This window comes from Amphibalanus amphitrite, unplaced genomic scaffold (genome assembly GCF_019059575.1).
Source record: "Amphibalanus amphitrite isolate SeventyFive unplaced genomic scaffold, NRLGWU_Aamphi_draft 000019F_arrow, whole genome shotgun sequence".
NCBI classification, from domain to species: Eukaryota; Metazoa; Arthropoda; class Thecostraca; order Balanomorpha; family Balanidae; genus Amphibalanus; species Amphibalanus amphitrite.
The window spans coordinates 1,133,288-1,159,052 of record NW_024881515.1 but is presented as its reverse complement, the minus strand read 5'-3'; the positions used below and the strand labels follow the sequence as shown (position 1 = coordinate 1,159,052).

Here is a 25,765-nt window from a genome sequence, read left to right as displayed (position 1 = left end):
AGTTACACTGGGAGGCGCTACGTGGGACGGTGCCAGCGGCGTCAGCACGGAGATCACGTCCATCTTCCGCTGCATCGCTAATGGAGCGCTGTTTGGCTGTTCAGTCTGTGCTGGCCATGGTCGGTGACCCAGAGACTGTGGATTTCCCGGGCCGTCGGTCGAAGGCGGTCGGCGACGCGGCTCCATGAGCCGAGGTTACTACAAGGGCACGGTCAGCCGGCGGCCCATCGCCGGGTCTCCCTATATAAGCAATCACTCCACACACGCCGGCAGCGGACACTGAACGTGTATTCGACTGAGGAGCGGCGGACCAGCCGGCCGGAACTGCCTCGCGGAGGAGCCCCGCCCGGCGCCGCCGCACGCACTACAGACGCACAGGCGTACAGACGCAAACGCACATACATATATCCCGATATAACATGCGTATATGCTCCACGATAAATTAATAGAAGGTACAGTAGACATTGAGGACCGAACGGCTGACTTGTTCGGCAGAGCGGTGGATGAGACGGTACAGCACGCTACATCGGCCAGCCTTTCAGACCGCTCCAAATACATGAGACGCCGCGAAATGAGAGACGAGGACCCAACAGAGACAGATACGTAGCAAGAGAGAACACCTGACGGATAGGAGCGCGCACAGGCGAGGCTAAGTTTGTGGAGAACCCTAAACCTACCAAACCCAGTGATAGCGAGACGCATAAATAAACAAATGCCAGCAAATGAGGTGATATCTTATGGATAAGTGTTTTCGTTGCACCTTTGATTGAAATCGATGCACAGATCAGCCGATCAATTATGGCATGCGCATTATGCAAATATCGCTGGCCATGAATATGAGCTGCGTTCATTTAGCGTTACATGCAAAGTACACCGCACAAGTGTCGAGAGTTCATGAACCTCCACGAATCAAACTATGAAAACATTTACATTAAAGACGTACCGGTTTCGTCTATTGACTTCTTCAGCGCCGTTGTATCGAAACAAGGAACTGGCCTTGCAAGGAACAAGAAAACGAGCACAACATCAGTCGTTTGAAACGTTTGAAAATAATAGCACGTATTTCTGAGAACAAGGTCTGAGTAATGGGGTACCTCCTAAATAAAACAAATTCATACATATTTTCGTGAACATGTTTTGTGTAACAATCTATTCGCAAACATGTTCTGGAAAATATGCATGAATTCGTTTTATTTAGGAGATACTCCACTACTCAGACCTTGTTCTCAGAAATACGTGCTATTATTTCTAAACGTTTCAAACGATTGATATTGTGCTCGTTTTCTTGTTCCTTGGGTTCCTTGTTTCGATACAACGGCGCTGAAGAAGTCAATAGACGAAGCCGGTACGCCTTTAATGTAAATGTTTTCATAGTTTGATTCGTGGAGGTTCATGAACTCTCGACACAATATTTGTCCATATTATAACTACACCGCACAAACTGTACCTTCATCAAAACCTCGCTTCAATTGACTGACAAACAACTATCAATTGGTATTCGTCGACCTATTTTGATCACTAGTGCTTCAGATCGATAACATTATACTATTCACATATGCGTAAATAATAATATAAAGTAAACCAATGGAGCAACGGTCAAACACATTGCAACAGCGAGAACGGATTAACCTGATATCGAAAACACCGGTGCGAGCGACTTTAGCGAGTGTCATTTGAGCGAACGTCATTTGAGCGAACCATTTTCAGCGAATGGCAATTCAGCGATTATCAAGTTCATCGATCATCAAATATAGCGATTATCAATTTTAGCGAAAGCTATGTTTCAGCGACATCTATTTCGTCGACTACAATTTGAGCGACTGTTAGTTCAGCGAAACATTTCATCGTCCTGTAACGGTGGATTTTTTTCTTTTACGAGCGTATCCGTACGAATGTTTCCGGAATTTCTCATGGTTATCCGGAACTGGATAGCGGATGTCGCGCGTTCAAAGGTCAGACATTGAGCTCCAAATTTAATGCTACATTTGTCAAAAATTCCAACGGTTCAATTTCACCCCCCCCCCCCTACCTCACCCTGCTCTTTGTCAATAATGGTGACCAAACGTTTGTTCAGAGATCAATATTGCTTTTGCTTTTTTCGCGAAATTGCCCCGCTTGAATTTGGATCAGTTCCCCATGTTGTAAAATTTGTTCTTGCCCCAAGCACCGTACGAATGTCCAGATATTTGGGTGAGGTCCCTGAAACATAGACTGGATTCCCCTGTGCCATCTCTCTAGTTTATTATTGGTCCTTGGCATTCCTTCCGTCACCCTATCTCGTTCCGCATTTTCAAATCAAATTTTGCCCGCCTCCTTTCCCTCCCATGCACCCCTTGTTGGTCGCCCGATGTACATATGTGTCTTCAAAATGCAAATGATGCGTAAAGAGGTGCAATAATTTCCGAAAAGTAGCAAATGATTGACTTTCGTCGCGTTCGGTCATTCGCTGTAACTGCATCGCTCAATTGGTCTCCCACTGACCACCATATATTCGCTCAATCTGGTTTCGCTGATTCTGGTCCTCGCTTAAGTTGATAATCGCTGTGATTGAATTCGCCGACTTGACAATCGCTGAAAAAGCCAATCGCTTAAATTGATAATCGCTGAAAATGTTTCGCTCAAATGTCGTTCGCTGAAATGACATTCGCTCAGGTGTCGCAGAACCCGAAAACACTAGCTGCAGCTGGTGACGATCTGTAGTGAGGGGCCACCCTCAGATGTTTCACTAATCTGCCGTCGGGCAGCAGCCAAATGACTACCAGTGTCTAACCACTTCAGCGAGGGGTAGCGGCTGCAACGCGCAGCCGGCCACTGAACACATGGTAAACCGTATAACCATCGAGAACGGTCGGCCGACCGCGGCGCCAACACCAGCCGCGCTGACAGCGGAGGTTAGCCCGCACCTAAAACAATAAAACAAAGCTAGGTGGCTACGAGGTGTCTGCCTGTATGCGCTGTGTTTGAGGGTTTGTGTGAATTGTAGCCGTCAGGGGCGGTGGCTGTCTCTACTCGTTCCCGGCAGGGGTAGTTAGATCACGGCCCCACCAGCCACCTACCAACTGAGCTGAGGTGAAGCAGACCCATGCAACGGATCTAAACTCTGAATCGGCCGGGCATCGAGCCGCGGTTGTTACACACCGGCCTATCTAGGCAACCGGGACACACTCCCAGACCGCGCCACTGACAGACCAGCCGGGGCGGACCAGACCTCGCCGATATACCGCCCTCCCTTCCGACCGTCTCAACATACAGCCAGCGAGCACAGGGTGGCCGCTCACCATACGACCAGCGAGCACTGAGCGACCGGAAAGCTACCGGCGGCTCCCAGCAGCGACCTCTGCCGACGGGGTGCGAGTACAGGCCTCTGCGATCACCGGTCCCCGACAAATGAGGCTAACGATGATCCACGCACGCCTATCGACCGCAGACCAGCCAACACTGGCCGGCTGCCCAGCAGACCCGGCTTTGGCGGACCCGGCGTAAGTAGACCACCCCTGGCCCACCCAGGGTCAGTCACAGACCGGGCAGCTCACTCTCAGAAGCGCAGCCGTACCTTCGCGGCGGGAGGGACCTCTACCACCGGCCGAAGGAGTGACGCTAGTGGAGCAGCAGCGGCTCCGGATCCCCAGCCGAATGAGGGTCGCTAGTGGAACGGCACCTGCTCCAGGTCCTCCACCTCGAGGTGCTTCAGGTGCCGCAGAACGTCCTTCTTGGTGATGATGCCCAGCAGGCGGCTGCAGGGAGGGAGCGGGGGTCAGACACGGTACACGTTTTCAGAATTCAGTGTACTGAATATAGACTAAGGAGTGGAGGAACGGCATGGGGCACAAAGCAATATGACGCGCTAATGATGAGCAGTTCAACTCTACACAGCACGAAACACGAATCAAGGCAATACGTGAGCGCCTAGAAAAGATGTATAGTAACAGTACCCAATGAGACCCATCCAAATGCCACCAACGCTACCAGTTCTGATTTATGTACGACATCCGCCGTTGAGGTCGTCGGAATCGTCAACATTCATCCATCGCCTGTCCGGTCACAGGGCGTGGCTACTCCCGCCCCCTCGTAGGACGGCACGGCTCACCCGTTGTGCGTGACGAGTGTCTGTCGCAGTCCGAGCTTGCGGAACATGTCGATGACGGTCTCGAGCGGTGTCTGGTCGGTGATGGTGATGGGCGCCAGGTCTAGGATGCGCCGCAGCTGCAGAGGCGGCGGGCCCGACCACTGGCCGGTCGGCACGGCCGTGAACAGGCACAGCGACTGGCCCGGCACGCCGTCCCGCCGAGCGCCGGCTGATGGAAGGGGAGACAAATATGTCAGAGAGGTCAGAGACACAGCGACTGGCCGGGCACGCCGTCCCGCCGAGCGCCGGCTGACGGAACGAGAGAGATAGGGTGGTCCTGGTCAGTGGGGTCACAGGCACAACGACTGGCCCGGCACGCCGTCCCGCCGAGCTCCCGCTGACGAAGGGAGAGGGGATGGTCAGAGGGGGAACAGACACAGCGACTGGCCCGGCACGCCGTCCCGCCGAGCGCCCGCTGATAAAGGAGGGAGAGAGGCCGGTCAGAGGGGAACAGACACAGCGACTGGCCGGGAACGCCGTCCCGCCGAGCTCCCGCTGACGGAAGAAAAGAGACAAGGAGTTTAGGAGGGAGGCAGAGAGCTAGAGAATTAGCGCTCGCAATAAAGGGGAAAGGGAAATTCTGACAATTATCTCCATGATGTGCACTTTTCAGAAAGAAAGACTGAGCAAAAACTGTTACCTATCCAAAAAACTTCTCTGCAGCCTGCCCTGTCACCAAACAGACAGTGTTCACGACACTCCACCTAGTCAGTCAGCAGCCCCGCCGCGTCTCACCGAGCGCCAGGTTGAGGTCACGCCGCAGCACGAAGCCGACCAGGTACTGGGACTCCTTGGAGACCACCACCGGGAAGCCGTTGTGCTCCGTCTCCTTGAGCATAGACTCCACCTCCGAGACCGTCATCGAGTTCTGAAAATAAAGAACGGAGACACAGTGAGCTACACATTCAGCTTCAGTAACAGAAACAGACTCCACCTCCGACACCGCAATCGAGTTCTGAAAACGGAACCAGAGGCCAGGGACATAGTAAACTACACAGTACACACTCAGCTCCATTAAGTGATATGCTCCACCTCAGAGACCGTCATCGAGTTCTGAAAACGGAACCAGAAGATAATGATGAGCTATACACCACCGTGGAACAAATACACTCAACTAAATAACACCCCCAATCACAGTCATAAAGTCCATCTCGGAGACAGTCATCGAGCTCTGGAATCGAACCGGGAGGCGAGAAATTTAGAAAAAAAGATCCCTGGCAGGGGATGTTGAATATTTAATGGCCCCTTTGCGCCAATGCGGAAACGGGATGCCGAGGGATATAGCTCCAGTTAACTACCCCATGATCGAAAGAGAAAAAGTGGGCGGCTTGAAATGTGGGCCACCGAATGCGCCAAACACTGACCACGATTATCTAACATACAACTGTCGGCTTTGGGAGCGTCAGGACCAACCAATAATCCGCACCGGAGCGACCAACCTCCACCCCCACCCCTCCCTCCCACCCATCTAACCTGCGTTATGACGCTGAAGGGCACGTTGTTCCTGGGCTCCATTACATCGGCCGCCAGCGAGGTGTGGTCAAACTCCTCCTTGCTGTCCAGGAACGGATAGCCGTTCAGGTAGATGTGCGCGTCGTAGATGCCCTCGCGGCCCAGCGCGTCTCCCACCCACTTGGCGGCCATGACGGCAGCCATGACGGGAACGATGTAGCTGACAGAGCCGGTGAGCTCCACCTGACAGAGGGGGGGGGGGGCAGGCAGGTCAGGTCAGGTCAGGTCAGGTCAGGTCAAGGCCAGGTCAAGGCCAGGGCGGCAGTAACCGGCACGATGTAACTGACAGCCCGTCAGTTCCACCTGACAGGTCAGGTTACGGGGGCGCAAGGGAGAGGTCGAGTCGACCAACATCGGAGAGAGGTGGGGATCGGTAACAGTTGATGTAGTCACAACTGATGATAAAAAGACCAATAGAGGTTGTACCTACTTGCTATGAATACAATGACTGTCTTTATACCGTGTCCTTGGTGGAACTAAAAAACGTTAAGACAGGGCCAGCCATAAGTTTCAGTACACGGGCCAGCGCGATTGTACTCACCATAATAACCACCAGTGAGACGGTCATCCTGGTGTGGTGACTCAGCACTGACACAACACAGTCATGTGTTGGAGTGGAGTAAGGGTAAGGAGTTGTACTCACCATAATGACCACCAGTGATACAGTCATTCTGGTGACTCTACTCTGGTACATCAGTGTGTTGGAGTGAGCGTACGGAGTTGTACTCACCATGATAACCACCAGTGAGACGGTCATCCTGGTGACTCCACCAGGCACAGTGTACTAGGGTGTGGTGTGAGGGGTAGGTAGGTACCAAGTTGTACTCACCATGATAACCACCAGTGAGACGGTCATCCTGGTGACCCCACCGAGCACCGCGGCGGCGCCGACGGTGGCGTACAGGCCGGAGGTGATGCAGTTCTCGCCGGCCGTACACTCGCTGCTGAACACCCACCTAGAGATACAGAACAGACACATATCACATATAGTTCTCGCCGGCGGTACACTCGCTGCTAAACACCCACCTGAGAGGACACGGTACATAACACTCAGTCATCAGACACAGTTCTCCTCTGCGGTATACTCAGTCCTAAACACCCACCTAGAGACACGGACACATATCAGATAACACAGTTCTCCCTCCCGGTGCAATCGCTAGCAGATACATGTTAGATAGGTATATAATCGGAAACCGTGTGGACGGCGCAGACATGTTCATATCTCGGCACTCATCATCCCGAAAATAGGACCTACTGCCGCCGTGGACAATAAAACGTAAACAAACCATATGCACACTAGCTTTAAGTAACATACAAACTGAGCAAGTGAGTTATACTTAAGCCCAAAGCCACACCGGCTGAAGTCAAAGTCACGCTAAATGTCACGGGGTGGATTCAAATACACCAGACAATGAGAGCGCCGGTTCCCAGTAACACAGACAGACACCCGCCAGTGTAGACTACCGACCTCGTGGACGGCACAGCTGTACACACAGACACACACTGAACACTGGCACAGGCACATTCGGTGCATACAGACGACCCGCTCAGCTCGTTGGCATAGGTCCACAGTCTTTAACACATGCCAACAGTCCAACACTGACAGAAGGGGGGTACCACTACATAACGCAACACCTGTGCCTCGTTAGCGGTCGACAAAGGAATGAGGCTCAAATGGCACATTTGTATACGAAGCGTCCACAGCTGGGTCTTTTGGAACCCGAATGACAAGTGAAAAGTTACTTGGGTGTTTTCCATTTGCATATAGGAATATATTGCTAAGGTTCTCGGCACGGCTTCAAAATAATAGAATGCCTAGACCATATTCGTAGCTGATGATGAAATAAAAAGCGAAAAACTGATTGACTTTAATAAAATGTTCACTCACTTTACCTAAGGTTCACTTCAACTAAGTTAACTACTTTATCGCATAACGCCTTCAAGTTAACCATCAGGGTTGTGCTTGACTCATGAGTCGAGTCAGACATTTGACTCAACTCTGACTCAAATGAGTCAGATTTGAGTCGAGTCGGATAAAATGTTGAGCTGTTGAATTGAGTCAGAGCTGAGTCGGACAAAAATATTAAGGCGTTGAGTTGAGTCAGAGTTGAGTCAGTAAAAGAACTTTTGACATTGAGTTGAGTCAAACATTTAGGAACATGAGTCAGCTGACTCAATTTTCTAGAAACAAGTTTTTCATCCCCCCCCGCTTAACAACTTCGCCCTGGCCCTGCTGCCGGAATTTTTTTTTCTCACCCCCGCCCCCGCTCAACAACTTTTTTATCTGAGTCAATTTTGAGTCAACTCACTTGACTCAACAAAAAATTTGAGTCAAGTTTGAGTCGACTCATATTTTCATTGAGCCGTTTGAGTCATGAGTCGAGTCAAGGGAAAAAATCAGCTCCTTGTTTGAGTCAGAGTTGAGTCAGGGCTTTCTGAAGTTGAATGATGAGTCGAGTCGGCAAATTTTTTTGAGTCGAGCACAACCCTGTTAACCATCCATGTCGCTCACCTTTGATGGCTCTCACAAGGACTCTACCCATCAGCCACACTACTAAGCGCTGGTCCACCCATCCACCCCACCACCTCTGGCCCCACCAGCAGGAATATCACCAGTTGGGGTAGTTGATGGCCAGCTGTTCCATGGAGTAATTATATCCTGAATTATCTCCCTGTTAACTCACCAGTTGGGGTAGTTGATGGCCAGCTGCTCCATGGAGTAGTTATACACTCATTATTACTAGATTATCTCACCAGTTGGGGTAGTTGATGGCCAGCTGTTCCATGCCGACACCCACGATTCTGCCCATGGTGGCTCCGAGCACCATGCTGGGGATGAACAGACCCGCCGGGATCTTCATGCCGAACGTGAAGATGGTGACGAGGAACTTGAAGACGAACACGATGGCCAGTTGCCAGAGGGCCGTGTACACGCCCGGGCCCGCCTCCGAGGTCTCGATAGCCTGACTCATGCTGCTGAAGTTGCGCTTGTAGTCGCTGGATAGGGGAGGGGAAGGGGGCGTCAGTAAGGATTGGGGGACATGGGTACTGCAGGTAACAGACCAGTTGAAATGGTTCATCAGTTATACCAGAATATACCACAGGTCACAGGAAAGAGTCTCATGTCGCGATAAAAAGCGATAACCATAATAATAACAACACTAACCGAGAAGATCCGACCCTTCTTTGATTCTTAAATCTCAGCCATGCAGTGAACGGCTTGGTGGCTGATTCGCTCGGGCTGATCGTTAAGCTTTGTTTTCTTATGCATCTGAAATCTGACAAAGCTGCAGTGTAGACCGGGACTCACCAGAGGTCGATGCCCTCCGAGGGCCCGCAGTCGTTGAAGAGCACGTTGATGAGCTCGGAGGAGGGCATCCTGCTGTAGGGGTTGGGGAAGGCCAGGAGCGCGGTGGCCAGAGTGACGGCCACCACCTCGGTGGTCGGGTACTGGCCCAGCCGGGAGGTCTTCCTGAACCGGCACCAGAAGATATTGGAGCGGATGAAGGCGGCGCCAATCACACCCTGCGGGGAACACAGGGGGAACGGGGCCAGTCCGTCAGATGCCTAAAAAGTAAAAATGCATCCTCTTCGGCTGTCTGCTGGTAAACTAAGGGTACAATTTGGGTAAAATAAGGTGATCTCATAACACAGAGTAAGACGAATGAACAGAAACCAGTCATTCCAGTTCAGACGCACTAAGATCATCATGAGACAACCTGTAAAAGGGTGAGTGCCATCGAGCTCATTATAGCCGAAGCGAGCCCGCCCCCCCCCGGAAGACACGACGTCACCGGCCCCTCTGCCCAACTAACGGCTTCCCATGGGACCGTCCCATGCCCTTTCCCCGTGACCCGCTGCATCGTTCACGCAACGTTTCAGTCCTCTCTCCCCCTCCCCTTTGTACACCGTATCACTCACGCCCAGCACGCCGAGGAAGATGAACGGCAGCAGCTCGAAGAAGATCCAGGGCCGCTCGTGGTGCACGTAGAACAACACCGAGTGCTCGTTCCCGAACGGGTTGATCGAGTTCAGGATGAACGCAGAGATCAGAGCGCAGAAGAACGAGCGCCACAGGGTCTTCAGTGGAAAATAGTAACTGGCCTGAAAACACAAACAAAGGGGCGGGCAAGGTGGTAATCGAACACGCTGTAGTAATAAACCCCAATGACAAAGACGGACGGCGGCGGCAAAGTATTGCGCTTTGTTAAAGGTAGTGTGCCAGCTTTCTTGGACCGTATGGAGTTAATGGCCCAGATAAGGAGAATCGGATTTTTAGAACTCATCCATACCTTCAAAACTCATGGAAACAACTTAAATTCTTCAAATTTTGAGTACCCCAGTGCGAAATTCGCCCCGACGGGTTGTCGGTCGTACCCCAACCACATTTCACACCACTATGAACAATAAATGCACACACTGAAATCGCTATTACCGATATGCTCATCCAATCAAGTTTCGATAAACCCGTTCATCATCATCTCCTGCGGTTTCGAACACGCCTGTTAGGTGGCTTCTGATGCTCGTCGAGGTCGGAATTTCCAAATACGCGTGGTGCGTCGGGCCGCGCGCTCTGACTTCGGCCAAGAAAAATGCGTCAGCTGATCATTGTCATTTCTGCCACTTGCGTGTGGTGAAATGGGGTCATAACTTATAAGACGGCTTTTTCATATCAATTATTTTACATAAAATCATATTTCAAACCATAAATAATGTTCGACAGCCAAATAAAAGAAACAATACCAATACGGGCTTACAGTTTAAGGCTCGACATTGTGTTGTCTACGATTAGACAGCTGATAACTCATTCCCGTACGTCGTATGGTCGTAACACTATAATGACCTTTGCTTATTGTCACAAGTGCGCCGCATTCGCGATTGTTGCCCGACGCCTGTTTGCAGGTGAGCCCACTACAGTTGTTATACATATCTAAAAACCGAAAAACTTTTAGGCGAAAAAGGCACTATTCCAGGCCCATTTTTGATTTTTTTTGCGATATTAGGTAAAAACAGAAGCTTCTTATCCTAGGAAAAATAAAATGGGAAATCTTTCAAAGGTGGCACACTACCTTTAACGTAGTCAGTCATCATCATGTGTATTCGCTGCACAATCGTTCTAAATCCCACGCTGATAACTGACTATTGGTTCAACTAATGAATATCGTGTCAGCTGTTCAGCCGACGCTCTCCCCGCACAATGTGACATCATACCATCGACCCCTCCTCTTTCCACCCCATCCCACACAGAAATTCACATCACAGGTCATCACTCACCCGGCCTCCCCGCCCCACTCCTTACACCGGACAATTGCAAAGGCCATTGATCTCTCTCCTCGCATACACGAAGCGACATCACAGACCAGCACTACGCCAGTCCCTCTCCCCGCCCCTCACCTCCTCCAGACTGAAGAGCACGCCTCCGATGGGCGCGCCGAACGCCACTGAGACGCCCGCCGCCGCCGACGCCGACAGGATCTCCCTTTTCTTGGCCTCGTTGCGGCCATACTTCGGGAACATGTAGGCGATGATGTTGCCGATACAGCAGGCGACGTGGACCAGCGGGCCCTCCTTGCCGAGACTGAGGCCGGCCGACACAGCCAGCATCATACACACCGACTTGATGAGTAGCGTCCACTTGCCCAGGTAGCCACGGATGATGAAACCGCTCAGAATCGTCTTTATCTGTTCGTGGAGGGAAGGAAAGAGGACGTCAGAGGTGACAAATAACGTTCACAGTAATTCATGAGTGCATATTAAAACAACCGCATAGGACTTCCTACCGTCCGGGCAAGTGCATCGATTAACGAGCATAAGCATTACATTCCACTAAATTCCGTCACTCTAGTCCCTTGTACTGTTTTGCCGACACCCATTATCGGTCCGAGCGGTCCCCACAGCTGCCGAATAAACCACCTGGCATTCCGTCGGCCTTGACACTAACGGGGTGTAATCAATCTCACCGACCGCCGGTACCATAAACCAGACGCGGCGCCACACACACTCGGACACACTCGGGCCCGAGTGGTGGCACAGGTGTCCACCGGAGCACCGCATGGCGCGGGGCGCGGGGCGCACCATCCCCTTCCTCCTACCCCAACCCTCTCCCTGTCATGACACCATTACATGTTCTCCTAGCCCTCAGTTGTATTGTGCCCTGTCCTCTCTCATACCACTTCAACCTTCTTTCATCTCTTACTATCTCATCCCTCTCATCCCGTATCCGTATCTCATCATCCCCGTCCCTCTTATCTCCAGTGCATCGCCAGCCCTCTCCTCTCAGTGCCCTAACTCAGTCCAGCAGTCCCATCCTCGGCTTTCCGTACAATCCACTTTTCACAAACCATCCTTGTCTAGTGTCTATCCTTTCCTAAGACCAAAACCTGTAGTCCTGTACCCTACAGTTACCATCGCCCCCGGCCTATCCGTCTCACCTCGGGAATACCGGAGCCACAGGCGTACGGCGCGAATGTCCGCACCAGTCGGACGGCCAGTAGGCCGAGCAGTAGCGCCCAGACCACGTAACAGAGGTAGGCCAGCACGTAGCCGCCGGCGCTGTCGTGCTGGGCGCCCAGCACCTCCGGCCACGAGTACCACTGGGGAGAGGGGGGGGGGGCGGAGGGGTTAGTAGAGGGCCCCAGGTCAGCGCAGGGACGGCGACAGGAAAGGAATAAGTTTGGATTACTGCTGAATGACAGTGACCTTAATCTGCAAATTGAATAAACATCGGGACAAGAAAAAGACTTATGCAAACCAGTCAAATTAAATCCCCATGTGGAAAACAAAATAAAACCTCGATCATGATTCTGATGATTTTAATGCCAAAATTACTTGCTAGCCGCCGGCCTCGGATCCGAGAGCACACAGGCAGTGTAGCAGAGCAGGGCGGTACCTGAGAACAGTTATCGCCCTCGAAGAAGGTCTCGTTGGACGACCAGCAGCACTGGTCCTTGTTGAGCCAGAACGCCTCTGGACAGATGCCGAAACGCATGTCCTCCATCCATCTGGGGGAGATGGTAGGAACACGTCATCGGGCGGCAACTAAAATGCCTTGGCTCAGGCACACTGGCGCATCGTTATTATATGACGGGAGGTAGCTTGACTTGGTCGCCAGCTCGCTAGACGGCACTCACAGCCAGTCTAAGGGCACTCGAGAGTTGAGAGCCAAGGGCAACATAAAACAATAGATTCACTTGCAAAGGGTTAATATTGTTCAATCTGCAACAATATACCAAGTTAAATAATAATAAAATTCAGCGAAGATGAGTCCGAGAGAAGTACTTGTCAGGTTAAACCCGCCAAAGCATTCTGGTGAAATACAAAACCAGCCCAGCATGATGCGACATTACAGTAGTATAATGCCAACCCCATACCTTCCGTCCCTCAACACCGCTCAGAGGACGCAGCTATGTATTGCGGGCTACGTCTCCGTCTCGGTTACCTGGCCCCTATGTCGATCACTCCGGCCACTCCGCCGGCCACGATGCCCACCAGGAGCACGCACAGCCAGCCGCTCCACGCGTCGTGAAACTGGCGCACCAGGTCGAAAAAGCCCGTCTGACGCTTCTTCACTATGTACCTGGAGAAAGAAGAAGAAAGTTATTAGAGACACTGAGGATGGCGGCACAGGTTCCAGCGGCCAGGGTACTTCAGCTCGGGCGCCATAAGAGACGGTGTGCAGCTTTGATGTGCCAAAATGGACATCCCTTTCCTTTTAGGTACCCGAATCGTGCGACTTACGGATATCTGCTGGTATTTAGCAGCGCAGTCAATATGCAAAAATGTCAAAGTGGCAGACACGGGATGGGGTAAGCTATTCACGTCAAAGTGGTAAATATGAGCGTTATATAAGACATACGTCGTCAATCGCGCCTTATGTTTGGGTAAAGTCTGCCCGCTAGGCAAAATCAAATATGTACGCTCCACCAGCCATAGTCACCGGCTCACAAACAAAGCCGGCAATGACGAAACTATTGGGCCCAAAACCTGCTGAGGCGAACCATGTTTAAGATAAAGCAATATTCCACCCGTTCATAGATACGGTTATGGATGTCCCGTACCCCTCACCAGGCGGCAGACGAGAGGAGCCCGTCTCACCTATGGCGCATGCGGTCCCTGGCGAGATCGCGTTGCCAGTGTGGTAATAAGACGGGGGAGGGACATCTCACCTATGGCGCATTCGATCCCTGGCGAGATCGCGTTGCCAGTCGATGGTATGGAAGTCGTCGTACTGGCCGAACGGCTCCCCCTCCGGCTCCATCTCCACGCTGGCATTGCCAGGCACACCTGACGGACACAGACGTACAGAACACTCAGACGGGAGATAGAGGGGGAGTTAGGGTGCACAGGGATACAGGAGTGGACATCTACATCTACATCTACAAGAGTGGACTCGCTCGGGTAGAGTGGGAGATGCACAAGGAGCTCAGGGATGCATGGAATCACTATATCCACAGGAGCGGAGTCGCTCGGGTCCCGGGTAGACTGGGAGGCGTACAGGGAGGTCGGGTAGCTCGGGTTACCAGTTAGCCGGCCGCCAACACACTGCGGGACGTCAAGCGCCAGGGCAGGGATGGCGCCGAGGCAGCAGACGCTTTCGTCCCAAAGGGTTTTACTTTCTGAGCCAAATCTTTAATTGCTGCAGTCTTACACGCACCGTGAGACGACAAAATGTTGTCAAGCGGTCTAATTGGTCACGAGTTATGTAGCGCTGTTCTTGTTCATCAGTGCAGAACAGGACAGGTTACCAACTCACCCAATATTTAAATCGCACTTGGAAAGCTGAATCTGGCTGGACGACTGACCTCCCCGTAGCCCGGGTAGCGAGACGGTCGGAATCACTGAGCACTAGTGACCCATCTCCTCCCCACAGAGGAGACCACACCCAGGTGAGGGGGAGGCGAGTCTGTCCGTCAGACCCACGAGGTCCCCCTCCCCCTCCCCACCGTCCGAGGCACCGATCGATGGTCTCTGACCCCCCCCCCCATCCCCCACTGACCCTGTCACACCTAAGGGGCGCCCCACACGCTACAGAGGGGCCCGTGGAACTCTGAGAGTGTGAGCTCGACATAGTACTGGGAGTAATGGAGAGTCCCCGTGCTACTTTACGATCTAAAGACGGGACGCAGTGAAGGCAGTACGATCAAGTATCGCGAGGGGTGAACGGTTACCCTTTGTGTAGGCCGGACGTTACCTAGCACTCTTCAGAGCCATATCCCGCGTTAGCTGAAGTTCACAGGAGATATCTGTCCGTTCTTTTCACCTGAACCGAGCGTGGGTGCTATTCAGTATTCATCCCCGCTATTGTGACCAAGATCGTACGGATATTCTCACTACAATAGGACTATAATACGGACGAAGACCATAAGGATACCACGACGCTTTAGGGGAGTTTCTCACGAGATTGATGGACACTGTATAAGTCTATGACACCCTGAACTCTATCCCTTCCGTCCCCGTGTCCCAGCAGCGGGGGTGGACGACAGTCTGACAGAAGGTGACAGACTGACATGTCAGCTGACAGACGACGCCCCTGACCGGTGACAGTCACGACACCTGACAGCTGCGAGTGACACCGCTGCCCCTACCGTGACAGCGGTGCAGTGTCGGTGACACTCCAAACTGACACCAAACCGCCTGGTCAACCGGGGAGTAACGTGTGCGTGTGTCTTTGTCAGCGCCAACGTGCGGAGCTCTAGGTGGATAAAGCGTATGCGCGTTTCGTGTGTGCAAAAGCAGTGTAAGCGTGTTAATGACGATGATATTCTGGGGCGGAGGCGCAGTGCAACGATTGACCAAGCCCACACAATGTCCAGCAAAAGCTAAATAGGTGGGCAATAAGCGAATGTTGACATAATGTTATTGTGAAGCCTAATAATATCGTGGGCAAAGCGATTTAGCGGGTATGCCGGGCGGGACTGTGCTAGACTCGAGTTCCATCCACCATGTGCAGGTGCCGTGCCGCGGCCCAGGCTCTCCTCGACCTCGGCTGGCGGTCCCCTGACGACCAGCCCCTGTCCTCACTCCCCAACCACCCGGTCCTCACCTGGGAATCCGGCGAACAACACATGATGACCTGGCCGTGAAAAAGAGAGAGGGAAAGAAGACGGTCAACACACGCTCCAGCACAGACGCATGCGGGGACCGGCCGACCGGTCAGCCGGCGGAAAACGTGCAGCGCCGCCGTCACACATACAGTTCCAGGGAGTACCACCGAACGGGACCGGGCCGGGCCGGCAGGATCCACCGCCCAGGAAACACGGCACCGACACTGACCGGTAAACCGGTGGGAAACAGTCCGAGGTGCACAGTAATGAGGCGCTAGAAGACCATATTACCGGTAAACTAAAGAAAAGGTGCGCGTGGGGTGCAATTAGCATGGAATGATAGACAGTTTGCGTGCAAAGGTCAAAATGCATAGATCGCGATAAGAGGTGTAGTACATCAGTGCACTATACCTTTTATAGCAACAAGGAAACATATCCTTTTGCACATACAAAAGTATCATACTAAAAAAGATGCAATATTACCACCCCATAACGAAAAAGAACCAATTGAGTGAAAGTAAGCGAAAACGTGATGGTGCAAGAGCAAGGTTTTCATGCGTAGATGAGCATAATACACACGGTTAATTAGAAAGTGCATGGCATGCGCGTGCACCATTCATCCTCCCTCCCCTCCAGTCCAGTGCGGTGTGCGTGTGCTGAGTGTCACGCTGCGGCCTCCGTGTGGTGGGTGGGTGACCGGGAGCGCCGTTGATCCTAGTGTAGTGGGTGATGCGTCGCACTTGATCCGTAGGTGGTGCGTCGCGCTGCGGTCCCAGTGCGGTGAGTGGGCGGCCGGGCGCGTGGTACCGTGAACGGGTGCGACCCACAGGTGGTCCTGGCCCAACCGCGGGCAATTATCACCCACAGCCCTCGTCGGATCGTCCCGGGAGGGGCTGTGTGTACATACATACAGGTGGTGCAGAGGACAATCAGTGACATAGGAGGTACAGTGGTGCACACGTTGTCAGCCTGTTCTTGTGCGGGTGATGGAATTTTCGAGTAGGTGACGTAAAGGGGCGCATCGTGGGCTTGTGCTGACAGGGAGTCCGGAAATGGACGGCGATGGTGACGGCGATGGGGATATCTGCCAACCAATCCACAGCACGATAATTTACGCATCTTATGTATCAAAAGTCACTAGTCATGGTGCCATAATTGCAATTCAATGCCTCATTCCCAAACACTGTTCAGATACAGTGGCCTATCTCATTAACAACCCTCCTCATGGCCCGTACCTGCTCCACCACTCATCTCCGGGGCCCGACCCTCTCCATCCCATACAGAGCTAAGACCTAGAACTGACCGTGGTGCTGTGCCAGGCCCCGGTCACTCTCTGGCAGCGCGTGCTCCAGCACCGTGCCATCGGTGGAGATCCCAGCCAGGCCATCTTCCGAGCGGCGGCGACTGGCGCCCCGCTCCGGCGACTGCTGCCGGTCACAGGCCAGCACAGGTCAGCACAGGTCACCGGGGGTCACTTCATGTCACAAAGAGCATCGCTATTCGAACAGCTACCGGAGATTTGTCACAGGTTACAACAAAACATCACACATTACACACGATAACTGGGACTAGGTCAGATCACCACAGGTCACCACAGGTCACAGGTCACCGTGGATCGAGCAGTCACAGGTCACTCGTTAGTCACAGGTAACCAGCAGTCACGTCCACCACCACACCTCTCACACACGGGACCTACACGGTGTTCGAACCACTCCACAGCTCTCCGGCCGACCGCCATCCGCGCACTGACCCGGCACCAGATCCGCGCACTGACCCGGCACCAGATCGGCGCACGCTTCACCGATAGTAACCAACACCGGGGCAGCCACCGGAGACCCATTCCACCGCGTTACACCGAGAACTGAAGCGGATCCGATCAGAGGAAGGCAGAGAAGCCGAGTCATCAAGCCCTGGGCCACATTGCTTCTTGGACACATTATGAGTCACAGCACACGGCAGCACCGACAGAAAGCACGTTGTACTCCTAAGACACACGTGGGTCACGGCAGAAAACACCGACCGAAAACACGTCTTTCTCAAACAAACACAACATAGATCACGGAAGACACCAATTACGGCACCTGGAGGCCACAATCACCATCGAAAGGAGATCACTGTCTTAGAGAACCTCCGACCGTCACCACTACCAAACCACTGCAGGCGAACCACGGGGGAACCACAGGAAGACTATTGTCTCGGAGTTTCTCCGACCACCGACGAATTCACCACAGGCGAAACAACCACAAAGGAGGCCACCGGTGCCCGCAGCAGGATGTGGGACAGCTCGGCCGTGAGAAGTCGCCCACAGCTAGCAGCAGCCTCGCCAGCAGCAGATTCAGCACCGGCCGAGTCGCACCTTGTCCCCGAGCCGCCAGTCCTCCGTCTCCGAGTCCTCGCCGTCTCCCTCCTCGGTGATTTGTCCGTAGAAGCGACGAGCGCGGGCGGCCGCCCAGTGCACGTGTGAGCCGTACATGGCTCCGCGTGTTGCACGGAGGGGGCACACCGCCGCTGCAGCACGGAGGGGCACACCGCCGCTGGCCGAATGGCGCGCTGACAGCCGCTGGCCGCGGTGGCCGACCGACAGCGCCGCGCGCGGTCAGCTGCCCGCCCAGGTGCGGTGCCGGCCCGCCCGGTGTGGTACAGGTGGGCGGCACTCGACGGGGGCTCAGTCGTCCGCCGACCACCCCGGGAGCCGGCCGGACCCGCGTCCGGGAGGGGTAGGACGGGGTAACGTGGGGAAGACGTGAGGGACGTGTAGGGAGGTGTAGAGAGCTGAGGTGACCATCGACGAGAGAAGAGCGAGCAGACGGCCTGTGTCAAACGTCGGCGACTGAAGAGTGGAGATGGAATCAGACGATGACCACAGGAGAGCCAAACCATCGAATTCTGAACTGTGAGACGTTCCTGTGAGGATAGTGGACGGTCCGACATGGACACCGCTCCGGCGGTGAACCGCTGACATCCGGCTTGCTCACCCACGGGGGGAGGATTGAATATCCCATATTGCAGCGTGGGAGAATGACGCCAGGGTATATTTACCAAGAGAGAACGAAAGTAAAGCAAAACAAGAAACTGGAGCGGCGAACGATACTGGTTAAAGTACGGTGGTGACGTACTGAAAACCGGCAGTCTCTGTGAGAGTCAGCCGCAGCGGCGGCCTAAGTGGGCCCCAAACGTCAGACACTTTTGTGTGCCTCTTTGTGTGATGGCATGCAGTCCGCCACACGAATGAAAAAAGCCGGGCGGCTGACCATCCCTGGCGTAGGAATTCGCTTTCCACGACGAAGAAAATAACTGCAATCTGAGCCATCTAAAATGTCCAAACCCATATTCCATCCATTATGAAACACTCCGCTACGCCAGGCGACGTATCCAGCTAATCCATGTCCGTCTTAGAAGGCTGTTTAACAAATATTTCTTCAGTTTTCAGTGCCTTCTGATCGAAGGACATCCTTATAGCTTCCACGACTCAGCTTCAATAGCCATGTCATCCAATTCGTGGTCACGTCATGTGCCCGTCAGTAACAGCTTAATTCAGCCGCACTCTGAGGGAGGTAGGATATTATTCATCTCCACGAGTCAGAGGATGTCCGTGGATCATGGTCTGTCGCCGACTGGCTGTCTGTGCCCCCAGTCCCCTCCCTTCCATGCAGTGTCACTGACGAGGGCGCTGGACCCGTCAGCAGCCCCACAGTCCCCGTATTCCGTTACACTGTGAAGTAAACACTGGCCACGCTGACAGGGCCGAGAAGATCGCCCGAAACCGACGCAGATGTTCGCGAAACGGGCGGAGAAGGGATCATACGCCTACTCATGTCATTTAGCCACGGACAAGCCAGATGTCAGATGTTAACGTATGGTGCGATTTAACTTTCAGGTTGAGTACACGGAATAATCTAAAGCAATTTAGGTCAATCAGCATTCTACAACTCAAATTAAAGGGACTATCCCACCTTTAACATGGGGTTTGAGTTGAGATAGCCAAGTTTGCGGCGAGGTTCAGAAACCACTATCTATCTAGGTTGCAACCCCCCCGGCCTCTTGGTGTTGAAGAAATTCGTTCCCTTCATTTGAAAATGGGCCTTGTGCAAGGCCCTATCTTCAACATGGAGCGACCGTTAGTGTGACGTCACCTCGTTTAGTCATTCTGATTTAAATGGATGTGTTCGTTGAAAAATCGCTTAAAACTTGGTCTGAACTTTGTTGTAGTGCCTACAGAGTAAAAAGAATCAGCTTTATGACAGTAATGTGGCCTGGGGAAGGAGGTAATTTTGGGCTGTGACGTCACATAGTTGAAAGTTTGTGTTTGGAATATGGGAAGCCTAAGATGTTTAATGAAAAATAAATGCCAGAACCGTGTTCCTGGTCATCCAATCTATAAAGTCGGGCACAATTTAACTGGTTTTAACAACATTTTAGAAGGTGGGATAGTCCCTTTAAACAGATCAAACCATTCCATTACCATCAAAGCTATGGAGAAGCCCGTCAAATTAAAGTGATCAGACTCAGCGGACGTGATCTGAACCCCGTACCGGACGGCTGTCGGCGGCCGGTGGTCGGATGGTGACCTGATTCCGTCGCACGGGTACATGACACACACGACATCCGCCCCCCCCCCCCACCCCGGCGACCGACACACTCCAGCCCTCCTGCTCCGGTGGAGACGTCCGCTGACCATGTTATCGGCATGGCGGGCCGGGGTCCGACGCGCCGCGTTGGATAAGGGGGCCAGGTTAGAAAATCGAGAAGACAAGTTGAAAATGAAAACTAGGTAAAGCGGGTAACAACTAAGAACTGAGATTGTACCACTGATATGCCCTTTTGCGGAGACTGCAAGAGAATAGAAGGGCGTGGCTAACCCAGCATAGCCCGGGGACGTCAATACATTCTCAATACCTAAGCCATATCGAGCCACCCTTTCGAACGATACCAGCTCACGTGACTAAAGGAATTCTCGGCCAGATCCCCCTCCTCTCCCCTGTTACATCGTCCGTGTCGGCTCCCTCCCGACACGTGCCGTGTCGGGTCCTGTGTCACCCACGTCCTCTGTAAACCGAGGCCGTCAGCCGGGGAACACTCAGAGGTCAATGATAGTCTGTGTGTCTGTGTGTTGTGTGAGCGCGCGGCCCGGCCCGCCGCGTGGGCAGTCGGTCGCAGGACGGATGTCTGGAGAGCCACGTGACAGGGCGAGGAGGGGGGGGGGGGGGGCGAGACAGCACCGTCGGAGTGTCGCACAGTCGGCTGAGATGGACGCTGCCCGTGGATCCGGAGAAACTCTAACCACAGTACAAACATGAAAGCGGACACTCGACAACATACGACAATGATTCGGGTCAATTTCATGACGACCGACGAGACGTCGCAAGCCAATCTTCAGCTCATAATCACCAATCACTCGGATGCAGCACCGGCCACAACCCATTGCTTGCTTATCAACTTGTGAATGGTCACTGGTCAGCCGAACGTCTTTTCCGGCGCAGTTCCAGATAAATCACAGACCACGAGCCGTCGTTTCCCCCGACCACCACGACCATTCCAACAGCTTTACCAGCGCCGGCCTAGTCAGTATCGTCCCGCGAACGGCTCTTCAGAATCGAAAACGACCGTTTGGAGTGGACTCTAGTCCAAAAACAGCCCGGAAAACACTCACTTTACCGCGCGGAAAACAATGTTCGAGTGTGATCCGCGGTTGGTGTCCGTTCCGTGACAGGGAATTTTCATTGAGCGGACCGAGGACGACAGGGAAAACGATATGTGAGCGGGGAAAACTCGGCGACTGAGCGACAGCAGACAGGTGGACAGTGACGTCAGACATGTCGACAGTGACGATAGACATGTCGACAGTGACGATAGATGTGTCGACGGTGACGTCAGACGACATACATCTCGACATAACGACACTTGACAGACATGTCGACAGTGACGACAGACGTGACGGCAGTGACGACAGACGTGACGGCAGTGACGACAGACGTAACGACAGCGGCGGCAGACACGCCGTTGGCAGGTGAGCGCCAGGCCGCAGGACCGTTTCCGGCTCGGGATGAGCGGTGACGCGCTGATCCTCTCACAGTCCCAACTCACAGTCCCAACTCACACACAGCTGAGCGCAACAACGATCACACGCGACAGACAGATAGATAGAGACATTCATACCGACAGACAGACAGACACACAGACAGACCGCAAGACTGCCAGACAGGTGTTAACCTGGTACGGTAGTGACGATCAAACGCGCATACAGACATACACTCATACACAAACATACATACATACATACATACATACATACATACATACACAAACACACGGTCGATATAGTCTGCCAGCTGCGTTGGCAGAGGCTCCACTGTTACCGGACAGTATTCCCTACACATCCACTTGTCTAAACGGGGAGACAATAGAATGTATAGGTACCACAGAAAAATGGAATACAAAACCGAGGGCAGAAGAATAATAGAGAATACAGAGATACACAGCGAACGGAAACACATAAGTAAAGAAAAGGAATATCATAGAAGCAACAATGCTGCCAAAAAATAACATCAAACGTTTGGAAAAATGACATGCTAAACACACCACTAAAATAAAACAAAACAAGTCGTGATAGGTTGACCACAATCCTTCCTAGATAGATATAGCAGAAGCCAAACCGTAGCAAAGCTCAGGAAAAACTATCTGAACACAGAGCTGAACAGTAGTCTAGGAGCAGGTGTTCAAGTGACACCACTGGCCGCCGATCTAAGGGCTTCAAGCCGTGCAGAGTAGGGGCGCCGTGTGCCAGCGGCCTGAAACCCATCCCTGCACAGCCAACCTCCACCAAATGGGGACGCACGGGGACCACCACCACCACCACCATCACCATCGGCGTCACCAGCACCACCGCCACCACTGGTGCGCCGGCAGAAGAGCACGGGTCGGGGAGTGCAGCTGCAACACCCGGCACAGCTGGCGGCGTCACCAGACGCGTGGCTCAGCATATTTCAGCTGGCCTGATAAGTATTTGATGCTCTTACCGCCATTTTTTAAGCACAGGTAAAGACAGGTGCAGGCTTGATTTTTTAACCATCAAAACTGTGATTATTCTTTTCACCAAACCTAACTGCACTGTATCCTATTTCTGTTTCGTCGATGAAGCGTAACTAGGTAGCCTACAGGACCTGAATTCGTTACACCAAAGGTGCAGCTTCGCCTCACGATTAGGAACCATCTCACCTCCCCGGTATCTACATAGTACAGCCCACCGCTAAAGTAATGTAGGGTTTTACCAATCTCAACGGTTGGCTTTGACTGGCGATTGTTTAATGCGGAGTGCTCGAAAAGAAGATGTGAATAGCTTAAGTTGCAGCTGCAAGGGTGACGATACATATAAGCTACATTCAAAGTTTCATTGTAGTCTGGCTAATCGTTCCTAAGCTTCAGAAGCAGAACATACCCATGACTGAAACCCCACATTACTTCTGCTGTGGACTATACATATTACGTCTGCCCCCGCTGTAAAGGCTTACAGGACGAGCCTGGTCGCCGCCGTTCGGTTAGCGCCTGATAAACTGGGCAGCGCGGCGGTCTGACCCGATAGGCTGATATCAGTCGGCTCTATTCGCACCGCGCTGCCGACTCTGACTAAGAGGCGAACGGTGCCGGTGGGGGCCCACAGCAGCAGTGGAGCGGGGAGAGGCGGCGGCCGTGCTGCCCAACACAGCCTGACCGACCCGGCCCGAGGCAGCTACTAAATCAGCGTCCATAGAACCAGCACACAGCGATCAATGGAAAATACACACCAAAAACAAACAAGGCTTGAAACAAAATGTAAAAATGTGCGAGAAAAAAGGGTTTGAATGCAGTGGCGTTATAGGTATCAAGTACCAACCACAATCAATCCTTAACAATCATGACTGCAGCATATTGGAACGAAAATCAGGGCTGAAAGCCTCGATTTCATCGCCTTGATCGTCATTGAATGAAAATGTAGATTCTTCAATTTTCGCCCCCTGTATTAACATTTTAATTAAAATACATTTACTTGAACTCGTAAGCTGTTAGGTAAGTAATGGTCTTCGTCAGGTCAGACGAATTTCACTCAATAAGCTTTATCGATTAGTAAACACGATTTAGTAGTGTTTATCACTCAACGCAATTCGCCAAGAAGCGGTGACATTCCATGATTTAAATGTTTAATCCTTGTGCTCTCGGCCTAAATGAGCCCCACACCACACATGCAGACGGCCTCCTCGACACGTGGTCGCGCTGCCGGCGCCGGTGAGGCCCGGTCCGCGGGCCCCGCTCGCCCTATGTACAGCCAGCGGCCGGTGTGTGTGTGCCCGCACCCCGTCAGGCAGAGAAGGGACGGCCTCCAGCCACCACGTTACCTGGCCCTCCATCCGCGCGAGCACGCCGTCCGCGCTGCGAACCCGGGCGGCCTACAGACTCTAGGGAGGATAGCTGTGTTAATCGCCACGCAGTCCAAGTCGAGACAAATATTGCACAGGAAGAAGTGATGCAAAAACATAGCATCAAGGCTGTGATGACAGTGGAGAACAAAGTGTAACATAAACTAATAGCAAACTAGAATGAATTTCTGAATTGGGTACTGGAAAGGACTTTCACATGTAACAGATTAGCACCACCGGACTTCCCAGTTCCCACCACATCACTTTGCATACATAGAGGCAAAGGAACACAATGTTTAGGCAATCAAATTTGCAAACACTCATTAGGTATCTTTTGCACATAAAGCTCATAGGTGCCTGTAACCATATTGGGCCATCATAAGCACATGACCTAGTTCTTGAGAAAGGTTGGGTCTCTAAAAATAATAAATAAGGAAATAAATAAATGAAAACATTACCTACACAAAATAAGTATTGTTCAAATTACTGATCAGTTACCTATAGCACTAAATCTTTGACTATTGCTATGCTGGTGTCAGCACTCAGCACATACCTGAGATGACCCCAGAGAGTCATATGACATGGTGTCTGTCTTCAGAGGATCAGTTTCCATACCATGTTCACCTTGGTCAAAATTGGAGATCAACTGAAACAAATCAAACTGATATGTTAATCAAAGCCCTTAATGATCCACACAAGCATGCACATAGTTTCTTAAATTATGTACCTAAATAGCCAGCTTAATATAATATTAGCATCAGTAGCACTAGCAGATGGATGACAACACAGTCAGTGCACAAAACATGCTAGCGGCTGAGAATATGCTTGCTGAGCATGAGGGAACATACAAAATGTAAAATGATGTTGTTTTTGTTTTGGTTTAGGGCGCGTAGCAGCAGAGCTTGGCTCTTGCGTCCAACATGCAATTATTTTTTTTGGGTCTTTGTTGCTTAATGAGAATTTATATTTGTCACACACAACAAGATAATTACTGGCAAGAATCAGTCAGTCACGTTTTATCAACATTCACGATCACCTACTCGCGCACGCGCACGCACACATGGACGCACATACACTCATACAAAAGGGGGCGGTCGGGGTCAGTCCACCACCGGTGCCGCTCAGAGCCTGGCGCGGCGGTCACAGCGCCCCACCGGCTCCCTCTACGCTGACCACTTGGTTGCATAGGTCATTGTAGAGGTAGAGGAGTGTCCACTGGGCGGCTACACTGGCTCTTCCTTTCACTAGCTTTTAGTTCATAATTGAAGCTTCCCTGAGCCTTTTAGCTTTTTCAGACAGGTCTTACCACTAGAAAACTAACTAACAAACTAACTAATTATCATTACCTGAGTAAGATGTTGTAATAAAAACTTCTATTAAGGAGTTGAAGTCAGCGCACCTGAAGTAACACCCCTGAAATTAACCCTCTCACGTAATCACACAGAAAATCACAAAACAAATCGACAAATTTGCCTACCAACGATCCCCATCGATGTCCTGCATGCTAATGGTAGAATATGTAAAAAAGTGTCAGCTGGCCTCGCCCTGGAGCTGTACTTTTGCACTGCCGGTTTGAAATATAGGGGGGAACAAAAAATATTATTCAATCAAAAGTGAAGGAAAGATATTTGTTTTAACAACATAACCGAGTTACTTATAATCTTCAGCTAAATAAACAAATAAGTTTCAGTACG

At 52.1% G+C, this 25,765-nt stretch overlaps 1 protein-coding gene across 5 annotated transcripts; it reads right to left on the bottom strand.

Moving 5' to 3' along the window:
- Positions 1 to 271: 271 nt before the first annotated feature.
- LOC122389526 (H(+)/Cl(-) exchange transporter 3-like) lies at positions 272 to 25,570 on the bottom strand. Of its 5 annotated transcripts, XM_043381675.1 has the most exons (18): positions 25,418 to 25,570; positions 24,625 to 24,717; positions 24,051 to 24,110; positions 16,985 to 17,108; positions 15,681 to 15,710; positions 13,804 to 13,921; positions 13,077 to 13,214; positions 12,528 to 12,639; positions 12,070 to 12,231; positions 11,033 to 11,320; positions 9,560 to 9,742; positions 8,949 to 9,163; positions 8,393 to 8,635; positions 6,468 to 6,594; positions 5,600 to 5,821; positions 4,862 to 4,994; positions 4,088 to 4,295; positions 272 to 3,734 (listed from the first exon to the last, which is right to left on the bottom strand). In XM_043381675.1, the coding sequence occupies exons 3-18, from the start codon at positions 24,060 to 24,062 to the stop codon at positions 3,644 to 3,646; spliced, it is 2,406 nt and encodes an 801-aa protein (XP_043237610.1). In that variant the 5' UTR covers positions 24,063 to 24,110; positions 24,625 to 24,717; positions 25,418 to 25,570; the 3' UTR covers positions 272 to 3,643. The 5 variants fall into 5 exon arrangements, with proteins under 5 accessions (XP_043237610.1, XP_043237616.1, XP_043237590.1 ...); XM_043381681.1 differs by lacking the exon at positions 15,681 to 15,710; XM_043381655.1 differs by lacking the exon at positions 24,051 to 24,110.
- Positions 25,571 to 25,765: the final 195 nt, after the last annotated feature.